Consider the following 15,445-nt stretch of genomic DNA (forward strand, 5'->3'; position numbering starts at 1 on the left):
CTGTTCACTCAAAAATTTAAATTTACACATTATTTACTCACCCTCATGTCATGGTTGAACACGGAAGAAGATATTTTGATGAAAGCTGAAATCCTGTAAACGTTGATTTCCACAGTAGATAAACAAATACTACAGGAGTCAATGGTTACAGGTTTCCAGCTTTCAGCAAAATAACTTTCATTTGCATTCAACAGAAGAAAAGTAAATGATGACAGAATTTTCATTTTTTTGGGTGAACTGTCTCTTTAGGTGCAGACAGAATGAAAGATGTATTACCTGAACATTGTGAATCAGACAATAGTTGTAATATTTGATTTTGCACAGTTTCAGGAAGTTCAGCGAGGCTGCAAATTAGAGGAACATTCATTTAGTTAATAATTTAGAAAAACACTTTGAATCAAAACATCCCATAATAGCGGGACTAATAAGTACAGTCCATTTTCATTCAGGTAAGTTGGTTTCATATTCGCACATTTGTTCAGTGATAACTTGTGACTCGGTCACTATATTGTTTACCATGGTAACTTTTACTATTCGGTCTAATCATATGCAAGTATGACTTCAAAACAGCTCTACTGTGAACAGTGTTATACTTTTATAGTCATTGGGGGCATTCCCTATTGAGAATTTGCAAATGATAATTTTCTAAAATTATATTTTATTAAGGAGAAAGTCCAAAATTGTGAATATAAAAGAACTTTATAATTTAACATCAAGTTTAAATCACACAAATTTAAGCCCTAAACTATTATCCCTACTGATAAAAACAGCTTTAACCAGCCTAGGCTGGCTGGCTGGTCTTAGCTGGTCGACCAGGCTGGTTTTAGAGGGGTTTTTGGCAACTTCCAGGCTGGTTTCCAGCCATTTCCAGCCTGGTGGGAGATGACCAGCTAAAACCAGCTTCACCAGCCTAGCCAGGCTGGGAGCCCAGCCAAAACCAGCTTAAACCAGGCTGGTCAAGCTGGTTTTAGCTGGTCATTTTTCAGCCTGACCAGCTAAGACCAGGGTGGAAATGGCCAAAACCCCTCCAAAACCAGACTGGCCGACCAGCTAAAACCAGCCAACCAGCCTAGGCTTATTTTTTATTATATAATAACCAAACTGCTTGGAATGGACACACAATTACCACCTGTTATAATAATTATTACTCATTTTTGATCAAGAACTCAAAGTTGCAGCGTTCTTATATTTCTCACATTGTTTCTGGCTATTGCATCAAATAATCTTAAATACAGTGCAACCATGTTTAAATCGTTGGTCCACCACTGATATTATCATTATTTACCTTTCGGTCTCTCCTCTGTGTATAAATCAATCACAATATCCCCTAACGTTGTTTCCAACAACACCGCCATGTCGCATCTACTTCATCAACACGCGCCGGACAGACACTGCGCGTGCGCGTTGAGAAGAGTCGCAGGGAATGACGTCGGAGATTCTGTACAGGAGTCACCAGCGTGTTTTTTCCTTAATAAACTTGACTCTGAGGTTTCTTCTTGCTCCTAAAGTTACTGCAGTTCATTACATGTTAAATATAAGCGGTACTTGACGAATAAACACTGTAGTAAATAAATAAATGAAGCAACCCTGCTAAAAAAAAATCCAGCTTAAACCAGCCTAGGCTGGTTGGCTGGTTTTAGCTGGTCGACCAGCCTGGTTTTAGAGGGGTTTTGGCCACTTCCAGGCTGGTTTTCAGCCATTTCCAGCCTGGTTTTAGCTGTTCAGGCTGGGAGATGACCAGCTAAAACCAGCTTGACCAGCCTAGCCAGGCTGGGAGCACAGCCAAAACCAGGATATCCAGCTTAAACCAGGAATGTCAAGTTGGTTTTAAATGGTTTTAGCTGGTCACTTTCCAGCCAGACCAGCTAAGACCAGGCTGTAAATGGCTGGAAACCAGCCTGGAAGTGGCCAAAACCCCTCTAAAACCACCCTGGTCAACCAGCTAAAACCAGCCAACCAGCCTAGGCTGGTTTAAGCTGGATTTTTCTGCAGGGAAGTGCTGTTATATTTAAGAGTATTTTAGAACAGCATCTTACAGGACTGAGTTTCTCCATCAAAATCTTCAAAATATCTCACAAACAAAACTCAAATGTAGAGTTTCATTGTGGAAATCTGCCATGTCGTTTCAGTATTTGCGTATTTCAGCATATAGCCCACATTAATGTGTTTAGTAAATTCTAGTTTTTGAAACTTTAGAAAAGTGTATTATACTGTGTATATTATACAACGGTCACTTTATTAGGTACACCTTTTGCCTTCAGAACGGCCTTAATCATTCGTGGCAGAGATTCAACAAAGTATTGAAAATATTCCTCAGAGATTTTGGTCCATATTGAAACGATAGCATCACGCAGATGATGCCAATCTCCCGTTCCACCACATCCCAAAAGTGCTCTATTGGATTGAGATCTGCTGACCGTGGAGGCCATTTGAGTACAGTGAACTCATTGTCATGTTCAAGAAACTAGTCTGAGATAATTCATGCTTTATGACATGGAGCATTATCCTGCTGGAAGTGGCCATCAGAAGATGGAGACACTGTGCTCATAAAGGGATATTCATGGTCAGCAGCGACACTCAGGTAGGCTGTGGGTTCGACACGATGCTCAATTGGTACTAATGAGCACTAAGTGTGCCAGAAAAATCCTACAAGGCAGGATGGATCAACGCTTTCATGTTGTTGTTGTCAAAATCTGACCCGACCATCCAAATGTGGCAGCAGAAATGGAGACTCATCAGACCAGGCAATTACTAAAGGGACTAAGCCGAAGGAAAATGCATGAATGTTTTTCAAATCTTTTATTCACTCCAAAAGTGAAATCCCGATCTGCACACAATGAAAGCGACAGAATGCAAAGACGGATCATGCAAACATCAAACTTGTCCATAACATGATTGTAACTTCACATAGCCCTGTGTGTGTGTGTGTGTGTGTGTGTGTGTGTGTGTGTGTGTGTGTGTGTGTGTGTGTGTAAAATAATAAATAATCACTGAAATAAAAGCACAGGATGATTCTTTTAGACGTGTACTTCATTTATAATTAAACTTGATATAAAAACTGGCATCAGTTTCAGCTAAACTCTTCAGTCTCCAGAAAACGACAACTTGTGCTGCTGAATAACCTGATATAAGTGCTAAAACACACGCTGAGATATTCTCTGTGCTTCTGGATAGCAAAACATTGTGCAGTTTGTATATATATATATATATATATATATATATATATATATATATATATATATATATATATATATATATATATATATATAAATATATATATATAAATATATATATATATATATATATATATATATATATATATATATATATATATATATATATATATATAATCTCAGGAATGTAGCTCTAGAAGACTTTTACACATAGAAACACAGTACAGTTTGACTCATAACTGAGTTTTTCATAGCTGTAATTCTGAATATCTGCTAATATAACTAGCGTTGATTAAAAATAATAATAATAATAATAGATTTGGAGACATTACACAGGTTATAAATGAAACATGTACAAATATATAAAACACATGTATGTCTTTAGTTTCAACGTCTTTAAACTGCAGACGGGAGAGATTTGGACTGGAAAAGCTTCTCAGGACAAGTTTCTGTAAACAAATATCAAAAATAAAGCAAACCTCCTGTATAAAGATGCCGTAACAGCACTCGCGTATTGAATGTGTGGATCCTTGTACAACTGCAGTTTCACAGACCAATAAAAAAAGAAAAGTGCACACACATATTTACATTATAATATTCCAAATGCACATTTATGTGATATAAACAATCACACGAGAGTTGAACTGCTCCCACTGGACGTGTTTGGTTGTGTGTGGATGGCGGTGGTCCTCAGCCGGGCTTTTTTCTGTGCTCTGTGATGGCGCTCCACAGTTTACACAGGACTCCACCTCTGCAGACACAACACAAGAATCACCTAGGAGTTCCCTTTTAAGCCTAGTTCACACTACACTGTCAAAAAGCTTTTCTTTCTTAGATTTTTTGTCTTGTTTCTAGTCCAAATATCTAAAAGTTCCTAAATCAAGAAGCATTTTCTAGACAAGCAAAACAAATTGTCTTGTTTTAAGAAATAATATGCCAAAATAAAGTGAGTTTTTCCTCAAATCAAGCTAAATAATCTGCAAATGGGGTAAGCAAAATTCTTCAGTTCTTCACGTGAACACAGCTGCTGCCAGGTTAATCATGAACAACTCAGTGCGCATGCGCTAGTTGCACTCTCGCAGTCTGATTCGGTTTCAATCAAGGTTTATATGCATCAAATACATAACATCTGTCCCAAACATTTCAACAGACAAACATATTGACAATAATACAACCGTATAGCCGAATTAAATGTATGCATTGGCATGTTACAGCCATAATTAGCATGATTATGTGAAACTCCATATAGATACATATTGCAATGATTTCATGTACTTACTTAGCGATGCACGCACACATATATGCACAATCCTTAAATGCTCTGCTGATTTGCACTCTATAATACCTGTTTTATAACTTTAAACTATCAACAACCACCACTGCGCTATATTCTATCGTTCTTCCAGCTCCGTGGTGGACTTTGGCATAGTCCATTTCACGTGAGATGGCGGGGGTGAGTGGAAGAAACCAAGTCGCGGGGGGAATGTTTTCTACATAAATAATTTATGATTTCTTATGTGGCCCGGTACCATAGATATATAAACTAGATGTCGCCTGGCCTATTGTTGTCTATTGGACGGAATGCATCAATAGTGCCACCATCTTGCTACAGGGTAGCGCTGATTTTATTCAACAAAACTAGCATAAGCCGAGTGTTTAGTGCGAGTTGGAGCTTCTTTGTCTTATGGTGAATGCAGTAAGTGACTGTTATCATCAATAACGTTACCTGATTAGCACAAAAGTTCAGAACATACAAAAACAGAAAAAAACTTAATATTACCTATGAAATGTTCTGCCTTTGTGCTTTGTTTTCTTTGTTTGCTCGTTTCTACACCCGTAGACAGCGCTAAAGTCCCGCATCTTCACGTAATAACACTGTCTTGACTAGTGCGGTTGAATGACATTTGTCCTGGGAGCACTGTACCAATGTGGCGGCGCTATTGACGCATGCTCAGGGTCTCTATGCGATATCTAGTGTATATATCTATGGCCCGGTACTAATTGTTCCATGGACCGGTACCGGGCGGGGACCACTGGATTAGGAGATGTACTAATATAAATCTGTGTGTCGTCAGCATAGCACTGATAATTAATGCCATATTTTTGTAGAATTTTTCCAAGAGGAAGCATATAAATGCTAAACAAAAAAAGAAATGGTCCGATGTAAAGGTGCAGGTTAAGAGGAGAACAGCGGCGCACCGTCAAAGTGTGGAGCGAACAGGCGGGGGAGCAGGGGATGCTGAACTAACACCCTTTGAGGAGAGAGTTGCCTCAATATTGGGCGACACTTTACTGTCTGGAGTAGTATCCGTGTCTGGGAGACACAGATGTAGTAGAGGAACACTTTGATAGGGCAGCATAGCAGCACCCCTCTGCTCTTATCAAGGCAGCACCACTGGCATTTCAGCTACCCAAGCGCATTTGAGCATCACATATTATTTGCATATTTATTGAATGGAAATGTTTTTAATAATAATAATTAATAATAATAATCCCTTACATTTATATAGCGCTTTTCTGGACACTCAAAGCGCTTTAAGGCTGATTTATACTTCTGCGTCAAACGCCGGCACATGCTACAGCGCTGATGCATAGCCCTTCGTTGTGGCCGTCGGCGTCACTGACGTGCACCTCTCAAAAATGTAACTACACGTTGCAACAACGCGTAACGCAAGCTCTGTGATTGGTCGGCTTGGTAGCGCTGACGAGTCTGGGCGGGACAGAGAGCCGCGCGAATGGCGCGAGCCCGATGTAGCGCTTGTTTACAAGTGTGGAGTCCTGCGAAGGAGCTCCGGATGGAAAGTTTTGTTTTGTGTTTACCTCATATTTAAAGTTGTTGCACGTCCGCCGGTTCCTGCCTCAAAATGAGCGAGTTTGAGCCACTTGTACATCCCGGAAGTGTTCAGGAAAAGCAAAACAGCAGCGAAGAAACTCAACACAGAGGAACATTTACACCTCACTGCCCACTAGCGTTTCGGAAGTGTTAATGCAGACTGACAGAGACAGCTCGCAGAAGTATAAATGCACAGCTACGCGCCGGTCACTTGACGCAGAAGTATAAACCAGGCTTGACACAATGGGGGGGGACCAGTGTGCAGCAGCCACCTAGATCACGCGATGGCAGCCATTTTGCACCAGACGGCACACCACACACCTCCTTTTTTTTGGAGAAGAGACAGAGATAAAGCCAATTGGAATATGGGGATGGACTGAGGCCAGTGGTCAGATTTGGCCAGGATGCCGGGGTTAAACCCGGGATTTTTAACAACCACAGAGAGTCGGGACCTCGGTTTAACGTCTCATCCGAAAGACGGCGCTCACTGAGTAGTATAGAGTCCCCGTCACTATACTGGGGCATTAGGACCCACACAGACCACAGGTTGGGCGCCCCCTGCTGGCCTCACTAACACCACTTCCGGCAGCAACCTAGCTTTCCTATGTGGTCTCCCATCCAAGTACTGACCGGGCACAGCCCTGCTTAGCTTTAGAGGGTGACCATGTGAGAGTTGCAGAGAGCTAGCTGCCGGCAATTTTTGATTCACGTATGCAAATTCGTCTTCAGATGGCGCCTTTATAGTAATGTGCGTGCAGTCGATCGTTTAGGAGAATTGTTTGTCGAGATCCAGCGCAACTTTCCACAACAATCGCAAATCACGCTTTAATGTTTGGCTGGTCAACTACATGGTATGGAAGCCTTATATACCTGCTAGACATGCGGAGACATTCATAAGTAATAAACGTTCACTCTACTATTCACTCTACTAAGCAGTGACTCTACAAACCACATGTGTTCTGTGGCTCCCGGTCAACAGTAATTCAGACTCAACATAGCAGATCTTGCGATGTGACTATCGCAGACGTGCACGTTGCGATATCGATGCTGAAACAGTATATTGTGCAGCCTTATTACTGTGTTTCTAAATGTTCTTTTTGAATGGTAGTGTGACGCATATTGAATATAACCTACTCGTGTTCTTTGCTGTTCTTTGAGTACTATGAGCAAATCAAAGTGTAATAAAGCAGATTACATTACAGAACATTCACATACCGTAACCTCAAAGTCTTCAAATCGTCTCTGGTGACATAATGAAGGATGTCATCAAGACTGTAATCTTCAGCTATTATCTGTGAGTACAGGCAGAAAATAAATGTTTCTGTTAATTTCAGATCATATTCCTAAACAAATTTAAGAATGTTTGTTTACATGTATTCCCAAAACATTTCATCTTAACACTAAGGGCTCTATTTTAAGGATCTAGGCACAAAGTCTAAAGTGTAGACCCAGAAACACTAAGGGCCCTATCATACACCAGGCGCAATGTGACGTTCGCTAGTTTCAGCTTGGTGCAAGATTCATTTTGACATTTTGCGCCACGCTGTTTAAATTTGCGCTCATATCTGCGCCCATAGGCATTCTGGTCTAAAAAAGTAGGCGTGTTAAGGCGCAATGCTAGCGCGTTGCTATTTTGAGGAACTAAAATAGACTGTTCAATAGATCAGCTGAGGAGGTCTAAAGTCTAGTGCTGAACACGTCAGTCGTGCTCCTCGCTTAAACATTGTTTAATACACACAGGATATACAGAAATACGCAAATATCTTTACATATGAAAAAGAATTAAAGGATTTAAATATTACACAATTATTATTTTCTGCTTAAATATAAAAACCACTGCCTCCTTGCCTTCTTCATCTCGGAGGCTTTTTCAGTTTATTCATGACAATTTGCTTTTGTATAATGTTATTATTGTTAGCAGTATTATTTATTATATGCAAATTTATATTTGTTTTATTAAAAACAAGCTTAGATTTGTTCACCTGTCAGGTTTTAGACAATATGGGGCACAGCATGTGTATTTGCATATAACTCAGGTTTTTGAGCACACTGTTATTATTGTTCATTTATTCGTTTGCTGGAAATTAGAACTGAATTTAGAAATAGTTTTGAAACAAATCTTTGCGCTTAACAAACAAAATAAATTATATATAGGCTAATGGATGTCTGTGCGTTCAACACGTTTCCCTATCCACGAGAGTGAAAGTGAAAGTAAAGAATGAAGAGGCTCATCTCTAATTCTCGCGCTGCAGATGCTCTGTTTAACTGTTTTCTCGCTATTAAAGCGTTTCGTTTTTCCACATACAAAGTCCGCCATGTAAAAATCAAATGCGCTACGGCATGAAGCAAATTACTCTTATAGGGAAATGGGAGACGACACTCTGATTGGTTTATGCTAAAAACACACCTGTAACTCGTTAAGAGAATAAGCTCAACATTGTAAGACGATTTGCTGCAGCGCAAAGTGGATTTTTCCGTCCTTAAAATAGCAAAAGTAGATTCAGACACAACCTCTGCAAAATGCGCTCTGCGTGCTGGTGCATGGTCTAACAGGGTTGAGCTTATTCACTTAATGAGTTCTGGGTGTCTTTTTAGCATAACATGTATTAAATCAAATCTCATCTCCCATTCCCTTTAAGAGTCAGTTGCGTCACGTCATGGCACATTTGTTATTTACATGACGGACTTTGTAAATGTAAAAACTGAACACTTCACTTGCGAGAAAACCGTTAAACAGAGCATCTGCAGCGCGAGAATAAAGAACGAGCCTCCTCAAGCACCCAAACACTGCAATACTTTTTGATTTTCTCCATAAATAAAAGTTGTATCAGAGCTGCAGCAAGGGTTTGTCAGTTTGTCATCTCCTGAGAGAACGGTTGATGTTTGCCTAGCAATGACAGACTCTACAGGTGCAGATGCACGTGGAAATTAGCATTTTTTAAATTTGTACTTTCTTTTAGACATGATATTTGAACATTCATTCATTCGTTTTCTTGTCGGCTTAGTCCCTTTATTAATCCAGGGTCACCCAAGCGGAATAAACCAGCAACTTATCCAGCATTTTTTTTTACGCAGTGAATGCCCGTCCAGCTGCAACCCATCTCTGGGAAACATCCATACGCACTCATTCACACTCATACACAACGGACAATTTAGCCTACCCAATTCCCCTGTACCACATGTCTTTGGACTGTGGGGGAAACTGGAGCACCGGGAGGAAACCCACACCAACACAGGGAGAACATGCAAACTCCACACAGAAACGCCAACTGACCCAGCCGAGGCTCGAACCAGCGACCTTCTTGTTGTGAGGCGACAGCACTACCTATATGTGAAAACCTCTATGCATTATTCTAAGATTTTCAAGTCAGGAGCTATATTTAGCCTTAAGATGTTTGCGAATACAGGTCCAGATGGTGAACAGTTTCTGACCCTCTCTATGGAATCAGCATCAGCCCCGTGGAGTTTGAGCCACTCCAGAAGTTGCAGGTCTCCGTCTCCATCCAATGAGCTGCGGGTGTTCACGAGCTGCACGGGCGCATCTGTCATAAACACAAGATCACATTCACACTCATACAACACTGAAAATGTATCCCAACATAATGATTCACCACACAGCAAAACACAAGTGAACAAACATGACAAACTTAAAGGGGACCTATTATGCCACTTTTTACAAGATGTATAAAAAGCCTCTGATGTCCCTAGAGTGTGTGAGTGAAGCTTCAGCTCAAAATACCACACAGATAATGTTTTATAACTCTGAAACTGACCCTTTTAGGCTTTGATCCTCATTTTGGTGGATGTCACTTTAAATTCAAAAATTTTTTAGAAGAGGGCGGAGCTACAAATGCCTGTGTGTCAGCATAGTGGCAGATTCAAAAACAAGACTAACGTCCTATACTAATGAGGGAGAGATGGTCACTAGTGGGCGGGGCTTTCCCCCTCTGATGACACCTACATAGGGAGAAAGTCAAATTAAAGTGTTTCTGCAGATTGTTTTTATCAAGTCTTCTTATAAACAATACTATTAATTAATGTTAACCATAATGCTGCGTTCACACCAGATGTGGAACGTGCGTCAAGTGCGAGTGATTTACATGTTAAGTCAATGCAAACGCGCGAATAGACATCCTGTGGCACGATACGCACGAATGGCACGGCGTGAATGACGAGAATTGCGCGAATGGTGCGGTCCACATGGCACGATACGCGCGAATGGCGTGGCGTGAATTGAGCGTTTTGCGCGTTTGACGTGCTTAATGCGCGTTTCGCACGAATCACTCGAGTTCGAAAATCTGAACTTCAGCGGACATTGGCGCCACGTTAACCAATCAGGAGCATGCTCTTGTGGGGGCGTGATTTTGACGTATCGCCTGTTGTCGGTGTCCCAGGGGAAATCCCCCAAACTGGCCTGGGCTCAGTCAGAAGCACCGCTGAAAACCTCCATCAGCCAGGTTCAGTTTCTGGAGGAGTCTATGAGCTTAAAGAGCTGGATGCACCTCTGAAAGGATCTAGTGGAATCCGCGTCTGTTCTGAAGTGAATTTGACACGCAAATGAAGCGGGGTTTGACGCGCGAATGAAGCGAGTAACCTCAAATGTTCACACGGCTATTTACGCGCAAATAGCACAATTTATCCGCGCGTTCCGCGTCTGGTGTAAACACAGCATAAGAGGATGGTTATATTCACAAGCTGGTGCCCTACTACTGTATTTAAATACCTCATATATGCAAAGTTCATAATCATCTCTGTATTCAAATTAACCCTGTGAAATGCCGGTTTGTTTGGGCGTGTGCTAGATAAAGGAAAATAATAAACAGACGCATGTATGTATGCTGCTAAATTTGCTATATTTGGACAAAGATGGATGAAGACTTTTAAACACACGGCGCTGCACTTCTCCTCCGCTGTGAAACTCAAACCCCAAACTCTCAAAACCTGCCTGGAACTACTTTAGCGGTGCATTTATCTGAAAAATAACTCCACACCGTATATTGCTCATTAGCCAATGAGAATCAAATGCTTAACATTTGTATTACACACAATGATAAGGAAACATGTGCTATGGAACACTGGGAGAATTAAATAATAAACCAAGATGGAAGGAAGAATCTGTTTTATCATTTGAATGTCAGCCTCACCGATGGATCCGGTTCGACACTTTAATAGTTTGATCTCCTGTTCTCTGTCCTCTAGGACCTGCTGCAGGATGGCCTGATATTCTCGCTCCTTTTCTACTAATTCCTCCAACAACCTAGAACACATAAGCACAGTCATATGTAAACAGCAGACGAAATATAGGTGAAAAGAAACGCATGTATAATTCTGCATTGATTCTGTAAACGGCGCTCTAAGATATTGTTTAACAGCCGACGGCGCTCTAGGCTAGTTTTAACAGCAGACGGCGCTCTAGGATAGTGTTTGACAGCAGACGTCGCTCTAGGATAGTTTTTAACAGCAGCCGACACTCTAGGCTAGTGTTTAACAGCGGACGGCGCTCTAGGCTAGTGTTTAACATCAGATGGCGCTCTAGGCTAGTGTTTAACAGCAGACGGTGCTCTAGGCTAGAGTTTAACAGCGGACGGCGCTCTAGGCTAGTTTTAACAGCAGACAGCGCTCTAGGCTAGTGTTTAACAGCAGATGGCGCTCTAGGCTAGTTTTTAACAGCAGACAGCGCTCTAGGCTAGTGTTTAACAGCAGACGGCGCTCTAGCCTAGTTTTAACAGCAGACAGCGCTCTAGGCTAGTGTTTAACAGCAGACGGCACTCTAGGATAGTGTTTAACAGCAGACGGCACTCTAGGCTAGTTTTAACAGCAGACGGCACTCTAGGCTAGTTTTAACAGCAGACGGCACTCTAGGCTAGTTTTAACAGCAGACGGCACTATAGGCTAGTGTTTAACAGCAGATGGCGCTCTAGACTAGTTTTAACAGCAGACGGCACTCTAGGCTAGTTTTAACAGCAGACGGCACTCTAGGCTAGTTTTAACAGCAGACGGCACTCTAGGCTAGTTTTAACAGCAGATGGCGCTCTAGACTAGTTTTAACAGCAGACGGCGCTCTAGGCTAGTTTTAACAGCAGATGGCGCTCTAGACTAGTTTTAACAGCAGATGGCGCTCTAGACTAGTTTTAACAGCAGACGGCGCTCTAGGCTAGTTTTAAAAGCAGACGGCGCTCTAGGCTAGTGTTTAACAGCAGACTGCACTCTAGGCTAGTTTTAACAGCAGAAGGCGCTCTAGGCTAGTGTTTAACAGCAGATAGCACTCTAGGCTAGTTTTAACAGCAGACGGCACTCTAGGCTAGTTTTAACAGCAGATGGCGCTCTAGACTAGTTTTAACAGCAGACAGCACTCTAGGCTAGTTTTAACAGCAGACAGCACTCTAGGCTAGTTTTAACAGCAGACAGCACTCTAGGCTAGTTTTAACAGCAGACAGCACTCTAGGCTAGTTTTAACAGCAGACAGCGCTCTAGGAGAGTTTTTAACAGCAGACGGCGCTCTAGGCTAGTTTTTAAGAACAGCAGATTGCGCTCTAGACTAGTTTTAACAGCAGACGGCGCTCTAGGACAGTTTTTAAACAGCAGATGGCGCTCTAGCAGCTGCAATTACATATATTCTAAATAAAACACACTTGCCTTTTGGTTTCTAGCTTCATGCGACCCAGCTCCATGCTGATAGACCTCTGCGCGCTCTGCGACTCGTGGGAAACTGTTGAACTAAGCGTGCTCACTCCAGACGTGGCCACAGTGTCGTCGTGATGAACGAGTGCTGGTGCCATGTCCTTTAGTGCAGCGTTTCCCTGAGGAACTGCATCATCATCGATGTCCTCCTGCTCGGCGGGGTCACTCTCTGATGCCAGTGTGAAGTGTGGACGCAATTCTGAAGGCAAACACATGAAAGGAACAGTTCGGTAACACTTTACTTGAAGGGGTGTTCCTAAGACGTGTCATGAAAACTTTATGATCATGATATGACATGAATGCAAATGTTATGGCAACTGTTATTAAGTGTCAGTTATGAAATTTTAAATGGAAAGATGACATTGTTTGTTATGACAACTTGACATTAACAAGTACATCACAACCTGTTTTGTCTTTGACATGACGCTTAACATTATCAAGACAACAAAACTTGTCATAAATCTGTCATCAACATAATTGTCATAAAGCTATTATAAATATTTCATGAATATTATAATAGCATCATTAATATTTTTCTAGCCTCAACGACAGCTGAATTTAGATTAAATACTAATGACTCTCTTCAAAATTATTTGACAGAGTAATCAAATTAATAAGACATTTTAATGACAAATCAGAAAAAAGATTCAAGCAACAATTATAACGCCTCATAACAATATTAATGATGTTGTCTTCATAATGTCAAGTCGTCATAATACAGTTAGAGACCGGTTGTGATGTGTTTGTTTATGTCAAGTTTTATGAACAGCCCCTTCAAGTACAGTTCCTGCACACTTCAGGTATGTCAGTGGCACAGGTCATTGACTACTATAATAATCAGCCAGTCATCAAGTGTTTAATAAGAGCAGGCATGAACAATGTGCACTTCCATTTCCACTTTCAGGAACTGTATGAATGTGCAGTTACCAGATTGTTTTAGAAATAAAGGTTTCATTTACCTGGTACCAATATGACGATGGCAGTCTGCACAGCCTTTCGAATGATGTTATCCAGGGCAAACATCCAGTGTGGCTTGATGTTGTGGTTGCGGAGGACTTTATTCACCTGGAGAAATACAAAACATTAGGCTACATGGAACTTTTTATTTTCATGATGAACCTTTGACAATGGATTCATGTAAATCTGTTTTAGGAGACTTTCAAGATATATAAAAAAGGCCCAAATACCACAGACTTAATCTCCTGAAATGAAAGTATTTTTTCCTACAATGAAACTCAAGTGTTTGTAATCCAGTCCCTTTTTAAAAATACATCTTCCTTTGGGTTCTTTGTTTTCTCATAATACACATTAAAAATCCCCTCACTGTACAAAGAGCTTCTTTCTAAACCCCGCCTTTCAGAATGCATGCTCTGATTGGTCAAAGTACTCTGTCTCTTGTGATTGGTCCACTGCTTTTTTATTTTATTTTAATTTTATTATTATAATTTTTTTGTTTTTTATTTATTTATTAATTAATTAATTAATTTATTTAATTATTTATTTATTTATTTTTATTAACTCAATGCCACAAAAACGAGTTATTACATTTCACAGTTTCTGAAAATGAAAAAAACAAATTTATATAAAAAATAAAGTAAAATTAGATTTACATGAAACTAAATGTTTTCAGATTATTGCATGTTTTCAGTGCTTTTTTGTTTTGTGATTGTTCTAAAAGATTTACATATACTTTAAAGTCATTCACAAAATGGGCAAAGCTTGGTTTTCATTGAGCCCACTTTTTCTTATGTATATGGTATTTTCCTAACAGCATAAACAAACTAAAATTATATGTCCTTTACAGTTCAAGTTCTCATTACCAGAATAAAACACTACATCAAATAAACCAATTTCTATCTCATACTCCATTTTTTTTTTTAATAAACAATTGCAAATCTTTCCAAAATATTCTTGAGCAAATACAATGACAAAAAAGATGCAAAATTGTTTCTTTTTCTTGACCACAAAATTCACACATATATAAAAATATTGAGTTTAATTCTTTCCAAAACATGTTTAGCAGGATAAATTTGATGGAGTATTCTGTCTGATGCTGGTCCACTGCTTTTAGTGCATCTCAGAAATAAACCACTCACCGCATCCTGGAAGCCGAAGAGCGCCACCTGCAGTTGGCTGATGGCTGTGCTGTCAAAGTCCAGCTCCAGTTTGAGCTGAGAAAGTGTGCTGGAGATTATTTTTCTGTCTGCCATCCTCACGAAATCTCCCAGGCTTGCCACGAGTGTGGAGATATGCTGGTGCTTCAGTTTGGTCTCCTCAGACCCCTTTATAAACACAGAGAATGGACACAGACTGCTTTTAAAAAAAAGAAAAATCAATGGCACAAGCAACAGACTTTAGAGGACTGCATGAATAGTTGGTAGTTCATTTCACTGTGGTGACCCCTAATAAATAAAGGATACGTATCAGAGGTTGCCACAGCGGAATGAACCAGCAACTATTCCAGCATGTTTTATGCAGTGGATGCCTTTCCAGCCACAACCCAGCACTGGGAAACACCCATACACACTCATTCACACACATACACTCATACACTACTGCCAATTTAGTTCATCAGTTCCCTTATAGTGCATGCGTTTGGACAGTGGGGGAATACCGGAGGACCCGGAGGAAACCCATGCAAACGCAGGGAGAACATGCAAGCTCCACATAGAAATGCCAACTGGCCCAGCTGGGATTTGAACCAGCAACCTTCTTGCTGTGAGGCCACAGTGATAACCACTGAGCCACCGTCAAGTAA

At 40.7% G+C, this 15,445-nt stretch overlaps 2 protein-coding genes across 42 annotated transcripts in view; both read right to left on the reverse strand.

The window, feature by feature from the left end:
• ppil4 (peptidylprolyl isomerase (cyclophilin)-like 4) overlaps window positions 1–1,382 on the reverse strand; it is an 892,903-nt gene extending 891,521 nt beyond the window's left edge. For all 39 annotated transcript variants that reach the window (XM_087296902.1, XM_087296922.1, XM_087296921.1 and 36 more), the window contains 2 exon segments: window positions 1,286–1,382; window positions 277–344 (listed from right to left, as the gene is read on the reverse strand). In XM_087296902.1, coding sequence (XP_087153028.1) covers window positions 277–344; window positions 1,286–1,355 — 138 coding nt within the window. In that variant the 5' untranslated portion in view covers window positions 1,356–1,382.
• Window positions 1,383–2,784: 1,402 nt separating this feature from the next.
• Window positions 2,785–15,445, reverse strand: part of map3k5 (mitogen-activated protein kinase kinase kinase 5) — a 77,261-nt gene continuing 64,600 nt past the window's right edge. The window contains exons 24-31 of one of the 3 annotated variants that reach the window (XR_015517658.1): window positions 14,784–14,969; window positions 13,647–13,752; window positions 12,643–12,886; window positions 11,151–11,263; window positions 9,439–9,548; window positions 7,222–7,298; window positions 3,331–3,924; window positions 2,785–3,192 (exon numbers count right to left, since the gene is read on the reverse strand). Coding sequence is in view for 2 of the 3 variants with exons in the window: in XM_087296981.1 (XP_087153107.1) it covers window positions 3,864–3,924; window positions 7,222–7,298; window positions 9,439–9,548; window positions 11,151–11,263; window positions 12,643–12,886; window positions 13,647–13,752; window positions 14,784–14,969 (897 nt within the window). In the remaining variant the exon portion in view is untranslated. 3 annotated transcript variants of the gene reach the window in all.

Source organism: Danio rerio, chromosome 20 (genome assembly GCF_052040795.2).
Source record: "Danio rerio strain M-AB ecotype USA chromosome 20, GRCz13ab, whole genome shotgun sequence".
Taxonomy (NCBI): Eukaryota; Metazoa; Chordata; class Actinopteri; order Cypriniformes; family Danionidae; genus Danio; species Danio rerio.